Source organism: Olea europaea, unplaced genomic scaffold (genome assembly GCF_002742605.1).
Source record: "Olea europaea var. sylvestris unplaced genomic scaffold, O_europaea_v1 scaffold374, whole genome shotgun sequence".
NCBI lineage: Eukaryota > Viridiplantae > Streptophyta > Magnoliopsida > Lamiales > Oleaceae > Olea > Olea europaea.
Genome location: NW_019256747.1, coordinates 370,124 through 384,601, shown reverse-complemented (window position 1 = coordinate 384,601; position 14,478 = coordinate 370,124). Strand labels below are relative to the sequence as shown.

At 34.7% G+C, this 14,478-nt stretch overlaps 2 protein-coding genes and 1 long non-coding RNA gene across 3 annotated transcripts; 1 reads left to right on the top strand and 2 right to left on the bottom strand.

Annotated features, from left to right (window-relative positions):
* The first annotated feature begins 2,186 nt into the window (after positions 1 to 2,186).
* LOC111386849 lies at positions 2,187 to 3,394 on the top strand. The gene has a single exon (XM_023011332.1). It carries the CDS (start codon positions 2,224 to 2,226, stop codon positions 3,205 to 3,207), a length of 984 nt encoding a protein of 327 aa, XP_022867100.1. The 5' UTR covers positions 2,187 to 2,223; the 3' UTR covers positions 3,208 to 3,394.
* A 374-nt stretch (positions 3,395 to 3,768) lies between these two features.
* Positions 3,769 to 5,920, bottom strand: LOC111386852. The gene is made up of 2 exons (XR_002701333.1): positions 5,689 to 5,920; positions 3,769 to 5,023 (listed from the first exon to the last, which is right to left on the bottom strand). It is a non-coding gene; the product is annotated as an uncharacterized LOC111386852 (long non-coding RNA).
* Positions 5,921 to 6,502: 582 nt separating this feature from the next.
* LOC111386825 (O-fucosyltransferase 19-like) lies at positions 6,503 to 10,330 on the bottom strand. The gene is made up of 8 exons (XM_023011302.1): positions 9,515 to 10,330; positions 8,672 to 8,744; positions 8,520 to 8,590; positions 8,341 to 8,429; positions 8,125 to 8,257; positions 7,807 to 8,039; positions 7,241 to 7,717; positions 6,503 to 7,154 (listed from the first exon to the last, which is right to left on the bottom strand). Exons 1-8 carry the CDS (start codon positions 10,007 to 10,009, stop codon positions 6,899 to 6,901), a joined length of 1,827 nt encoding a protein of 608 aa, XP_022867070.1. The 5' UTR covers positions 10,010 to 10,330; the 3' UTR covers positions 6,503 to 6,898.
* Between the last annotated feature and the right edge of the window lie 4,148 nt (positions 10,331 to 14,478).

Sequence of the window (14,478 nt, the reverse complement as noted above, 5' to 3'; positions counted from 1 at the left end):
GGGGGGGGGGGGGGGAGGACACGTGGCCCTGCCTGTCTAAAATTATTCGAATAATTTATCTGTATTGAAATTTATTGCTGTGTGTTCCACTGATTGGTGCGTTTTCTCAGAGCCTTTTCTTTTACTCTCTTTTTTTCTTGTTGCCATTCCATTGTTTTTCACATTGAGTACTCTTAATTATGTGATGGTACAAATTGCATGGACTCTGATGCATTCATGGTTGAAGAAGATGAAGTCTGAACATGTGCTGACAATAATGATCTTGTCAAGCCGGGCAGCGGATAGTACAATGATCATTGGTAGGACTCAGTGTTGGACCCAGAGGGACCCAAAATAAAATAGAATTATACCAGGCCTGAATATGATCCTTTTCCCTTTCCCCGCAAAATAAATGATCTAGAAAATCACCATTAATCTTAGATCCTAACGAAATTAAAGTAAAAAACCATCTAAAAGAATCTATTTGATCTTTAAGAAAGGTTCAAGAGATCTTTTAAAGTAGAAATTCGGGGCCAATTTGATTTTTTTTTCATTATTTTTGATAAGGTTACAATTCTCAGTGCTGACCACAAAATTTGTTGAAATTAAGCTATCAACAAATCTTTACTACCCGCCTACCCCCTATTCACAAGGTTGATAATTCAAATGGTCACTAAATTTTGCAAAAGAATTTCATCGGGTCACTAAACTTTAAAAATTATTCAAGTCATCATTGAACTTTGCAAAATATTTACATGTGGTCACAAAACTTTAAAAATCATTGAACTTGTCAAAAGATTTACACGGGATCACCGCAAAATTCAGTGATGAATGTGATAATTTTTAAAGTTTAGTGACCTTGTGGAAACCTTTTGCAAAGTTCAATGATGACTTTGGTGAATTTTAAAATTCAGTGATCCGATAAAATTTTTTTGCAAAATTCAGTGATCATTTAGATTATTAACTCCCTATTCACGTGTTGAAGATCCTGCGCACATAGCTCCATTAGCTAGTAAAGGCGATTCCAAAGGGATGGATGCCAATGTTTAGCATTCCAAAGGTAAAATTGTTGCAAATAAGAACAAATGTGCAAGAGAAACAAAATTAATAGATACTTGGTTAAATGTTTTGATTTTCATACCTTTTCTTTAATGTTGCAATTTGCATTGAGTATTTGTGCGAAAGATTGGTTCAAGGGAACTTTCGTGAACACGAGTTGCTTCCTAATTTGTGAGGATTTCTATATGGTAAATTAGATACACCATTGTGCGAGCTAGATTATATGCTTCACCTCATCGTCCATCGGAGCAGTTTTGGGAAAGCATATATAGGTTCACAAGATCATTTGAGTTATTCATGTTGACATGACCAATTTGTAATATGTTACTTGTGTCTGCCATCCACGTGGAACAAGGTAGTAATAATCAGTATCATTTCGTTGATCATGTGAGACACCCAAAAGATAGAGTCAAGTGCTTAAAACTTTCACACAATTTAAAATATGTTTTGACTTCAATAAAAGTTAATTTCTAAGTCATCGAATTTATAGGAATGTTTTATACCTATCACGAATTTTAGACCAATATAAAAATACCGCCAAAAATCTCAATGACTCCCACAAAATGCTATAAATTCAATTTAAGGATAGGTATAATAATTATAATTTTACAGAAGTATATGAAATTTTAGTATTCTTCCCCTTTGACTTCAGATAAAAATAAAAGATAAAAATCTTCTGGAGCATCAAAATTAAAATATAGTAGGGAAAAAAAATCACGATTGGGGAATTATGGTTTAGAGGCTTTGAAAAACAATTTTTTCCCTTTTAATTATAATTTTGTAATTATTAGGGAGGGGAGAGGATTGGCCTGTTTGACTTTTAACAAAATAACATTACCGTTATTTCACAATTCAGGGGTTAAGTTTATATGGAAAGAAGACCCAGCAAAATCTGGAGAACTTCAATTTGAAATTAAAGTTTTCAGGAAGATTAAGGAAACGTTCCATAAAGAAACTACACTAATTAAAAAAGTTTTCAAATAGAACTAGATTTTATAAGGAATGTTTTGAATCACAATTTAAAAGGGATTTGGAAAATACTGAATTCTTGATGAATTGAAATCCTAATTTCACATGATCATATCATTTAATTCTTGTATAAATACTTGCATTCTTTCTCCACAACTCTCTGTCAAAATATTCTTAGATAAAAAATTGTTTCGAGTTTTTTCAAATAATTCAGATATGTTTCCCAATTTGGCAAATCTTCCAGGCAGGGATATTGTGAGTGAAACAGGGACAAACGAACCAGTTTGTTTATCCTTACACTTAATGCCTTCTTGTAAATGCAAAGTTTCAGTCCCGTCAAAAAAGGATATTCATAATATTGAAACAAATAAAAAAGATTGGGCTAAAACAAGTAATTGCAAAAGGAATGATATTGAATTCATTGATTTTTTGTCTCGCGAGATTTCTAAAAACTGTGGCGCATCTACTCCAGTTGAAGAATCCAACTCAGATGATCGACTAGATGGCGTTGAACTCAGAATTTGGAATCCGGGGCTTCCGAGAAGAAGGGCAATGGGGGTTGAAATAGTTCCATGCAATCAAGTTCTACCTATGAATCCAATAACATTTGAGGATGAAATATTACAGCAGGAAGATCCAATTGTAATGGGGAATGAAATAATTCCATACGTTCAAGTTCAAACCCCGAATTCAATAATAATGGAGGAAGAAATATTACAACACGAAGATCCAATACTGATGGGGAATGAAATAGTTCCATACGATCAACTTCAACCTCCAAATCCAATAATAATGGATGCTGAAATAATTCAACAGTTTCAGATTGAAGATGAGGATCCTGATCATTGGAGAATCACGAAAGTGTTGACAAAAAGTGATGTTGATGGTTCCTCAAGACTCTTGATCGGAAGAAACCAAGTGTTGGCACATATTGCACCTTTCTTTACAAACGATCCATCTAAATTTTGCCAGAATAATGAGGGACTAAGGTTCGCAGTTTTAGATGTCGATACGCGTATAGAGTACATGTTGACGCTTAAAAAATGGAAGACTAACAGTTTTGTGCTGTTGGATAAATGGAAGAAACACTTCGTGGACAGGAGGACACTCGAGGAGAACGATGAGGTGGGCCTTAGATGGGATGTTAACGCTTCAAGATTGGAATTTACTGTACTTAGAAGGCACCATAATCAGGAATGAGATTGACATTTGTTGCCAGATGATCGAGCTTGTGCGTCTTGAATAAAGATTCTGAAGTAGATGATCAAGGGTAGATACAAATAAATGATTTCAAACTTTTTACGTTACAGTATGGGTTTTAGAATTTTTTTTGTGTCATTTAATGTTTTGTTGGTAGTAGTAAAGTTTTTTTAAGTTCTGATTATCCATGTAGTATTAATATTCACATTTATTGCACAGATATGTCTTCCTACAGTTTTTATTTGTTTTTGAATGTGTATGATGTTTTACAGAAGTATATTACAATAATATTGGTGATAGAATTCCATTATATTTCATTAACAATCTAATAAAACGTAAAATTTAACAACCCATTATCGTTGAGGCAATCGAGAAGATTAAAACTTTTGAATAGCCCTTTAATTAACTAGTATAGTTTCTGGTTTAATGGAAAGCAATTGGTTCAAAAATAAAGTTCGTGCTTAGAGGCAATTGCTAGAACTCGTGAAAAAAAAAACTCTGCAGGATTCATGACAGTATGGTGCAAGTCGAGGCAAAATTTGGCCTATCAGATTGAAAATATTAAGTAACAATTCATTCGTATAACTAAGTACAATTTTTTTATTACAGAACTTGATTATCTAATTAGACGTTGATATACCTGAATATATTAGTATTGTCTGCATCATCAGAACACTACATTCAAAGATTGCCGATTTGAAACTAGAGGTTTTCATATTCTGGTTGTGTGGCATTATCCTTGACAACATCCTCATTTTGCACCTTATGAGTTCCTTTTCCATAGTCTCCTCCTCGAGGGTGGCAGTTTTATACAGTCAAAACTTAGAAACTAGACTGTTCGTGTTACTTTCAGCATATAAGAACTCTTATATCCTCTATTCTTCTTCAAATATACAACACATAAATCAAAGGTATGCTTACTTTCCAAATGAAAGCTGATGTAGTCACTTTTGGCAACCTCCCGAGGTGATTTTCCCAAGGACTCACAGGGTCTTGCTCATCACATATTGGGGCACACAGTCCTCGGGGTGACATAGTCCTCGGGGTAATACACCCGAGGAGTAGCGACTTGCATCATCGTGATTTGGTCGGCGGTGTCCTCGGGCAAAAGTCCTCAAGCATCCTTTTGATATATGGGGTTCATGAGTCCTCAAGCTATTCGTTTCATACCGAACCCCCCTTTTGTCAAGCCCATAAGAAATCTTACATTCTACGGACTCTAATATAATTCAAACATCTCAACCCAGGACTCCTATGTCCACAAGAATTCTATGCCAACAATAGCGTCATTGCTCATGCAATTATATTACAAATAAAACACTCTTATCAAGTAGGACTCTATTGGATAAGAATATGCAACTAATTCAATCTTACTAGAAGTACACTACCTACCTCTATAAATACATGACCCAAGTCCATTATTCAGGTATGCTTTTACATACAATTTCAGTATATGTTCTCATATAAATTCTCTGTCTGACTTAAGCATCGGAGGGACGACGAGAACACACTTCGTTGCCTTTGTTTCAGGTATCAAAAGACTCTGTTCGTGCTCTTTTTCAGTCCTCAAGTTCGGGAGGTCTACCAGGTACGGTTTTTGATAGCATCAAAAGCCAACACCATGTTTTCATTGATTGCACTTTGAAACCAATCAACAAGGTAGTGAAGTTCGTTTTTCAAATTCAGCATTCCTCTTTCACCTCATTTTGGGAGCCAGAAAAAAATAATGGCTTTAAGCACGAGCAGTGATGGGGGGGAGGGGGGGTCAGCAACAGGCATCAATTTCTTGGGATCCCAGAAAGCTTGTAAACTTCTCCTGAAAGATGAATTGTATTTTTCATGATAAGAAAATAACATGGAAGAAATGAGCAGAGATAAAAAGAAAGACTGTAATTTCATCAACAAAGGGTCCTGAGTTGATGGCAGTTCATTACAATTTTGCACTAAACCGTCAAAAAGACACCGGCGAGACAGCCACCACAATAATGACACACTAGCATTTCGGAAAATCAAGCAACAGATTGAAAATTTTCACATTATCATCAATTCTGCAAAGGAAATTGCACATAGATAGTGTTACTTAGCAACTTCACCGATTCAATACATGTAAAAGAATGACTCTGCTTTATGAAGAAGAATACATGTATAACAAAACAAATAGAGCATACAGTGAGAAAAAGTTCTCAGAATGATAAATAATTTTTTTCCTGAAACAATGACTGTGGGAGGATAACAATTCAATTATGAAACCCAGTATAGCATCAAAAATAAAACATGTAATTACTAATTAGTATCAAATAGGAGAAATTAAAAAGGGATAATTGCATCTCAGGAAGATAGAAAGTAATCTTGAGCTCCTTGCTCGGATTCTCAGATAGATATATTTTCAATTTCATTTATCCAATGCAAAATAACACAAAATCAAAGTAAAAAATGAAAAAAAAAAATTAAAAAGACATGACAAAAGAACATGTTAACAACATGAGCGCTAAGGAGATCCACATAAAGCAACCGCCTGATAAAAGGAGATGATTTCAGAAAGTTGGGACGAGTTCAAAAGGGGGAGGGCGGTAAAGCCCTAATTCTGTGTTTATTAGGGAAACGACGTCGCTGGCTGATTTTTTTCTTTTTTCCCCCTTTTGGGATTTGGCGAAAAAACTGGCTCATAGAAATGAGGTGAGGTAGGCGGCGTAGAGATTAATATCTCGGTTTATCTCCCATTTATTTATTATTTATTTGAAATATAATTCAAGAGCCAACGAATTTGGAAAATTCATGTTTCATTGATACTTTGTCAAGTGTATAGAGGCAAAATAACTTCGTAATTAGATTAAGTAGTTACTCTATTTTTGTAACTTTCGAGATTATTCCCAATTTGAAACAATTATGTCGAGCAGACTACACATGCTAGTCATGTAGTCCATCGAGTAAGTCCTCATGGCATGCCAAGCCGACCATACGTGCTAATTACATACATGATAGACAATTTTTTGACAAAATTACTAGATATCAACCCCAATTATATAAGTTGACAAGAAGTCAAGTTCTTCTCATGGATCTCATATGCCATGGGGTCTACTTACTCTATGCAAGTTGATACAAAACATGACAATTTACGTTTCACTACTCTTCATTTCCATATATCTCTGCATTCAAATCATCTAAGTCAAGTCATGAAATACTAGCCTAAGTGCATAGACTTGGTCTCATCCAACTTTTCCACGTCTATTCTGCTAGTTGCCCACTTTTGACCTGATTTCAATACCATAATATAGAAAGACGACTAGGAACAATATTAACAAAATGGGGAGAAAATTTTCTATTCTCAAAATGACTTAAAGAAGTCATTACAAATAATTTATTAGAGCCTGTTTGGCAATACACTATAGTTGAAGGAAATAAGAATGAACAAATCAATGAGCTACGAAAATATGTATCTATGCTCTGTTGGTGTAGTCTGCTGTTTTATGATTTTGTCAACAAAATATTTTCACCTGCCCGCCTTTCAACTGCCGATATCTCAACCTCTCTGCATCGAAGCCACAGCTTAATTACAAAGAATTGTGTATCATAGCACCATTGTAATCGGCTGATGATCAGGTGTCTTGCAGTACTCTAGACTACAGCAGTACGCGTTGCATTGTGTGCTGTATAGTTCTTTTTCTTTACTTCGGAACTGAAATGGATAAACTTATCTATCTGAAGCAACTACAGGATTAGGTCTCTGATCCAGTATCTTATGCTTTCTTTTCTCCATAGAACTATTGCAAATGCAACCGGGAAAAGGGTTCGCATAAAAGTTCTCCTCGAGTCTTGGTGTGTCACGGGCTTGTCTAAGATATGGTGCTCCGATTCTGTTGGAGTGTATGCTCTTGATCTCAGATGTGAAATTGTCCCAAGAAATAGCACCTTTATCCAACTTATCTACCAGTTTAACAACATTGAACCTGAAAAATAACGAACAAAATCGATTCAGATTTGACAGAAAAAATAGCAACGAATTGAAGGAGATCAGAAAAGATATTTGCTAAACCTGTCCGGGTTTATTGTCCTGCGAAATCCTTCGAAACTTCTATGCCCCTGTAGAGCCTTGGCCATATTCCCATCGTATGTGAAAACGAACACGTCACTGTATAAGGCTACAAGATAATCTAAGGCAGCGAGTCGGTTCTGATAATGCTTGAAGGGCTCCAACTCGTCTGCTGTTGCAAGTGTTGAGTGAGTGAAAACATTAGGGTACTCGGATCGGAATGCATCCATGCTATTTTTACCGAAAATTTCCCCTGCAACAATGTATATTCGAGTCGAGGATGGATACCCCATAGCCTTAAGAAATAGGGCTGCTTCCCGGGGAGAAAGAGGGCAGCCCCCTTGCCGTCGCCTTTCTTTGCTGTCAATCTCTTTTTCTTTCCAGTGCTTAACACTATACCTCATGCCCCTAAGTTCCTCAGCCTCGTCTGCAGTCAAATTGTAGCTGCAACCAGTGAATGCCAGCATGTCTTTCTCATACCTAGTAAAATATAAACTTAATAGATCCGCAACAAACAAACAAAAATAAAAAAATAAATGAAAACAACAACAATCTTGTGCGATTATTACCTCAAGTGAAGAGCAATATACGGTTCATCATCTTTCCCAAGTCTATCAACGAACTTCTTTCCGAGCTCTTCGATCTCTGTTGTGTAGCGGAGAGCCTCGTAATTTGCACGACACCTGAGCCTCTGGATAGAGGGCGGGAGACCATTATTAGCAAGTCGTGAATCCGTATGAGTAAACTTGATCACCTTGTGCTTTTTTAGCGAACCAAGAACATGTTCTTTGTAGTAACTAGCCTGTAAATAAATCATCAAGATCAGTTCTAAGTCGAGTAGAACTAAAGTGACTAGTCATATATGATAACTCTTATTGTCTTCAAACCTTTGACCAAGAGACGGGAGCCTTGAGATAGGGATTCGAAGTGACGTACTGTAACGGCAAAGATTCAACTATCTCGATATCATCTTTTAAAACTTCAATGAAATGCCTCCAGTCAAAAATATCTTTAAATTCACTGCAAAAATACTATAACCTGAGAGACAGAAATTAAGAACAAGAGATGGTCTCCAATCAACAACATTATTGACTGACATATACCTAGGATCGCTCCAAAAGGACGCGTGATCAAGGGAAGGAAGTACAAGAGTTGCATTCATAAGCTTTGCGACAGCAACCATATCGCATACCTGAAATTAATTTCAAAGTAGATTGAGCGTTTGATTAGCTAAAATCAGAAAAATAAATAGATACTCGAACAAGGATAGCAGTGAACTAACTCCTGTTCTCATTTGATTGAGTCCTCCATTTGCATGAACTAGAATATAACCATTTGTTTTCGACGCTGTCCCTGAAAGAAATTAAAACATTCGTGTATCTCAAACAAAAATATCTTCCTGCAGCAATTCTTGATAGGTAGACTTTGACATACTTATGCGATTCTTTGGTCGAGTAATGCACTTGTAAAATTTATCACTGGTTGGTTTCATCCAAATATCAGGGACCTGTCAAAAAGAAGTTTCTTTGTTATTGTAAGCAGATCATCTAAATCTCAACAGACTAAATTATAAAAGCAGAATGAAGTTCTTATAATTTCAAATTTGCATTCGATGGAAAATAATCTGACTCGGGAAAACAGAACAGAAAAGTTTTTTTCGTGTATATTTGTAGTCTGTGTTTCTATTTTCCATTTTTTCATTAACATGGCTTGGCCGATGTGTCCTCGAACAGCTAATCCTCCTTATAGCATGAGAAATACTTGTACTGAGCAGTTTAAGAACGGTCCAAGGACGAATATTAAGAAAAAGGAATATCTAAACGAGAAGAAAACAACTGAACAAAGGTATACGAGGGTCACTTTGTAATTTGGGTCAAAGGAAACTGAAGAAATTTCATGTCTCAATTTGTAGCCGCCCCTTGACTTCCTAGTGTTTAAAGAAAACAGAACATCTAGCTTACAAAACACAATTCTACAAACTATCACAGCAAATCCCTGTGAATATTGTTCCCAAGTAATCAGAAAAATTGAAATTTTATAAATTTATATATTAATTTCCATCATTAAATACGAGGGAAGAGAATTCAAGAAGAAGTATTTATCTGGGAAAATAAAATAAAATCAATCTTAGTTATCGGAAAATAATAAAAAGCTTGACGTCATTGAAGCCATTAATCAACTTAATAAAAAATAGATCAAACATAATTACTTTGTAATCAATGATTAAACAATGAAATACATGGAAAGAAACCAAACAAAGAAGAAGAATATAATTACCGGCAATTCCCTCATCTGCCGTTTCTTCACAGCAGAACCTGAAGATGTCTCAGAATCAAACGTGACCCTCTGAGCATTAGATAAATCATTCTTGAAATTCTGAATAATCAAAATCTCATTATCTCTTCTAATCATTTTTCCGGCGACTTCGATCATGAAATGGAGCTTTAAGAATGCCCATAACACCAACAGCATCAAGAGAAACCTAAATACCCAACGCCCCATATTCTTCCTTGGTCCAAAAGAATGCATAGATTCCTCCACGCCGGATACCCAATTCTCCGGCACCCTTTTACGTTTCAATAAGTACTGATAATTTACACCGTCACTTTTACTCAATGTTTCTGAGTCTATATCGTTTGCAGAATTACATAAAGCAATTTGAATTTGATCATATGATTTCTCCCTGTCATTCACGGCATCAACTACACGGCGCCGGTGAGTACTGGTAGGCGCCCCGAGTAAGGGGTTGCCAGTGGTGGCACCGCTAGTCATTGCCAGGTGAACACGTAAAGATTTTTTTCCCTTAAAAGAAGTCAAAAAAGGTAAAATAAAACCGAGCCAAAATTATGGAAAAAAGAAAGCGAAAATGGAAATGGTGACGGAGGTTTTAATCACGTTCTGAACCTTTGCTTTGTTCTGACATGTATTTATATGTACGATGAAGTAACTGGACAAGAATTTCTATTCTTTTTATGTTTTTTCACAATCGTGAAAAGTAGTTTCCTCTGTTTTCGTGAAGAAGGGTGGCGGGGCCGGTTGGGTTTGAGGTCACGTGGATTTGGATACTTCGCCTCTGGTTTGTTTTCATTATACTTTGTGTTCTTGCAAATATTTATAAGTAGACGGACAATGGGGTCGTATATCAATGGAAAGGACTTTAATTTTAGTAATCTATGCCAAATTCTTCTCAATTGACCTTTAAGGTATCTTTAATTTAGTTTAAATTTACTTTCATTTCCCTTTTTGTGAATTCAGTAAAAGAATTATATACAAATTAAATTCAACAAATCTTGGTCTGACGGAAAAGGTCTTTTAAATGGATAGTCGATGAATGTTCCACCAGCAAGTTTTGACACATCAAGACCGACTGTCATAAAATTATCTTGATTATATCACTTCAAAACAACACATCAAAATTATAGTTATTTGCAAAGCGCAAGATACGTTAGAATTTTAATACTGCTTAATCGACAATTTTACTAGCTTATGGGGAGACATTAACTACATAACTAATCAAAACCTCTCTAATTCACACTTGTTTTAACCACTAGGGCTTACCCAACTAAAAGCTACCTCACTTCTCCATAAATATGCAATAAACCACCATCGTCAAGGTAGTTATATTTCATTTGGAGTAATTGTACGTTTACATTAGTTTAATGAAGTAAATGTATTTCAATTTTGTTCAATAAAATGATTGTACTTATTTTAATTTTAACCAACTAATTAGATTTTAATTTATGTAACTAACAATAATCAATGACCTGGTGTAATAGTTAGTTCCTCACACGAAATAACAATCTCATTTATATAAATCACGAGTTATTAACTAATATGCAATTGGGTTTCTGCATGTTCAAGTAAAAAATTAGATAGAATACTCGATTAAAATTAAATTAAAATATAGTCATTTGAGTGAACATAATTAAAGTATTTGAGTCAGAATAAAATTATTGTTATAGCGAAGGAAATGTAAAAAAAATAATAAAATTTAAAATTTAAGACAGCTCTCTCTAGAATTAATTTCTCAATGTATTCATCTATAAATTCAGACTTATTCTAACTTGATAATTCACCACAAAAATATGAAAGTAACCGTATTTTGACGATTTCAAGGCATGAGTTGTACCTTGTTCCAATTTGGGACCGCGTGAAAGATCTGTACGTTGATGGCCACCTCCTAGGCTTGATTTGACATCAAACGAATCACTGCCGGTGCAAAGTGCTAATCTACCTTACATTTCATAGTTCTTTTTTTCCAATTAACTAGCCACGCGTCACAACCTCTTTGCTTACTACCTACCCGACAACTTAGTCCGCCTATTGAATTCTTAATTTTCCCATTTCCTTGCTATGGTGGTCAGTGCCACATTGTTATTTTCAAATGGAATGTCACTGAATTACGCGTAAGTGATGGACTGGCTGGCACGATCTTCAAACTCCATTTAAGCAACAATTAACGAGTACAATGACGTACCTTTTGGAATGGTATCTTTGTTGGGGCCATGATAATGTTTCAATGAAACTTAGCCCCACCTATTTTCTAAAAATTTACTTTCAATTATACGTTCTTTTAATAAAATAATTTATACGTAAATACAAAATTTTTTCTATAATTTTTAACCACATGCTGTTTAAAGAATCATTATTATCCAACTCATTTTTTTACACCAGATAGGGCTTAAACATAGCCTTATTATGTTAAGGGATTGCAAATTTGCAATGTTCTACCATTTATTTTAATTTTAATGAATTTAAGGCTATATTTGTAATATGAGTGTGGTGTATTTATCAAAAATATTTTCCAATTAGTGCATATTAATAAATTGGAGGAACATATGAAGCCCCTTTTTAGGGCTCCATTATTTTCAAAATATATTTTTCTCTCTTTTTTTCAACTACACACTCTTCAATAAAATAATATTACACGTAAATTCAAAATTTTTTTCTTCTTTAACCATGTACTTTTTTTAAAAAATACCTATTACAAAATATATTTTTCTCAAAAATTAATTATAATCGAGCTCAAAGAAGGGCAAAATTTGTGATGACAATAAAATTACCTTTGTTAAAAGAAAATTAGGCCATGTTTGAGCCACATTTTTTTAAAAAAAAATACACTCTTAAATAGTGATTTGACATCATTTCAACCACATATTCTTCAATAAAATAATATCAAACATTCAAAACTTTTCATTATTTTTAACTACACATTTTTCATCAATACACTGTTTAAAAATTTATTTTAAGAAAAATAATGTGACTCAAACAAGGGTTTTAGATTTTACATGCCATGTCATTATATTTGTCATTTTAGCAAGGAGGATAGACTAGAAGCCTACAATGAAATCAAAATTAAATTTTAATGATGGCATGGCTATGACATAACTGGACTCTTTTTTCTAGGTGGAATATGTCCTCTGGATCAACGTAACCAAGCAACAGATTTTCTTGTATTTAACGAAGAACCCAATCTTCATTTACGGCTGAAGAGAATAGTGTTTGTCTAAAAGGGTTGTAAAAGAAGAGAAAATGACAGAAACGCCCATCTATTTCTAAACCAATATTTCAAAAAAAAAAAAAAAAAAAAAATTCTCTTCTAACTTGCTAAAAAATATTTTTAAAAAATTATTCAAACATATTCAAAAGTATTATTTAATTTCAAAAGCGGTTTTTGATTTCCAAAGGTCATACAAAAAAGGGCCATGTCAACTTAATGAGACCATTTTTCGCTAGACTTTTGTAACATCAATTCATTTCTCAACGACATTCAATTGGCTTAAATGGTCAATGAACTTTTTTTTCCCACCGGGTCACTAAACTTATAAATTGCACCCGTTAGTCACTTCACTTTAAATTGGTACCCCGTCTATCACTGCATAAACGACGCTTACAAAATTGGAAATGTTTGATGACAAGACTAATGGTATAGCTTACGTGGCACATCATTGTATTAAAAAGATGCCAAATCACAAAGGTGCATTCTAAGTGGACAAGTTGCTTGGGCGTGGACAATTTTTAAGTTCAATGACCCTATGAAAACTTTATATGAAAAGTTCAGTGGCCATTTAAGGAATTAACCCACCTTTATAATAGATATTTTCAACTTTAACTCCACTTTGGTAGGTCTCTCTAACAACCAATTCCATTTAGATGAATTAAATCATATTTTGTGACCTATATTTAAACAAATGGGTTATGGTCAAAATAAACACACAACTCATGGTCACGATTACATAATCACAAATCACATAAGTTCACAGTAAAAAGACACAATTTGAGGATTGCAATTACATAATTAGTCACAATTCACACATTTCAATAAATCTTAAAATTTACCTAATTCAGTGATCAAAACAACTCACACACCCCACTCCATCATTGCCGATACCATCAAAATTATCACCACCACCTCAAATCCACAGTTCATAACACCACCACATTCACCTCCAACCCAACACTACCTTTTCATCGTAGGAGAATGAGAATGGGAATGCCTAATGCATCAACTCAAACAACAACAGTCAAACCAAACCTCATTAGTAGATGGTCCACCTAGGAAACCTCTTATAGTGGACACCTAACTAAAACAACAACGGTCAAAACCAAACCTTATTCACAAATGATCCATTCGAGGAAACCTTTACAATTGAAGCCCCAACTCCTCCCACAATACCCTTTTAGACCTTGAACTTTAACAATGTTTCTACTAGTCCTCATACTATTATCTCCTACTAGTTCTTCAGTAGCACAGAATTTTCAAGATCATTTTCATTGACGAGTTTCTTCTACAAGGAGATAGTCAATCCGGGTGATGATGAGGAGTGGACATAAGTTGCTGAAGTTCAGGATTTTGACTAATAGGGGAGGGTAGTAGAGGAGGAGTGAGTTTTATTATGATATTTTACGATGGGAAAATGAAAAGGGTAAAACATCAGTATTTTACAAATTTTTGGTGGGTTGGGAGTGGTGGTGGCCCGCAGATGGGGGGTGAAAGTAGAGAGGTGCATTTTCGATTGCGATGGTGGAAATGGTGTTTTTGAGGGAGATAAATGGATTCAATGATAGGTGGGGTGAGGTGTAATAAACACCTACTTTTTGGAAGTGTGAACTTAAATTCTAAATTTTGAAATGACATGTTACAAACACAAGGATGGATGTAATTTCGTCTTAGAAAATTGTGTGACCCTCTTTCATCACTTGGGTCTCTGTGTAATATCCATTGTCCTCTTGTCCAGTCT

Coding starts and splice junctions, on each gene's coding strand:
- LOC111386849 (XM_023011332.1), top strand. CDS start 2,224: ATGTTTCCCAATTTGGCAAATCTTCCAGGCAGGGATATTGTGAGTGAA.
- LOC111386825 (XM_023011302.1), bottom strand. CDS start 10,009: ATGACTAGCGGTGCCACCACTGGCAACCCCTTACTCGGGGCGCCTACC. Junction 8,591..8,671: donor TCGACCAAAGAATCGCATAA/GTATGTCAAAGT, acceptor AATTTCTTTCAG/GGACAGCGTCGAAAACAAAT. Junction 8,430..8,519: donor TCAATCAAATGAGAACAGGA/GTTAGTTCACTG, acceptor AATTAATTTCAG/GTATGCGATATGGTTGCTGT.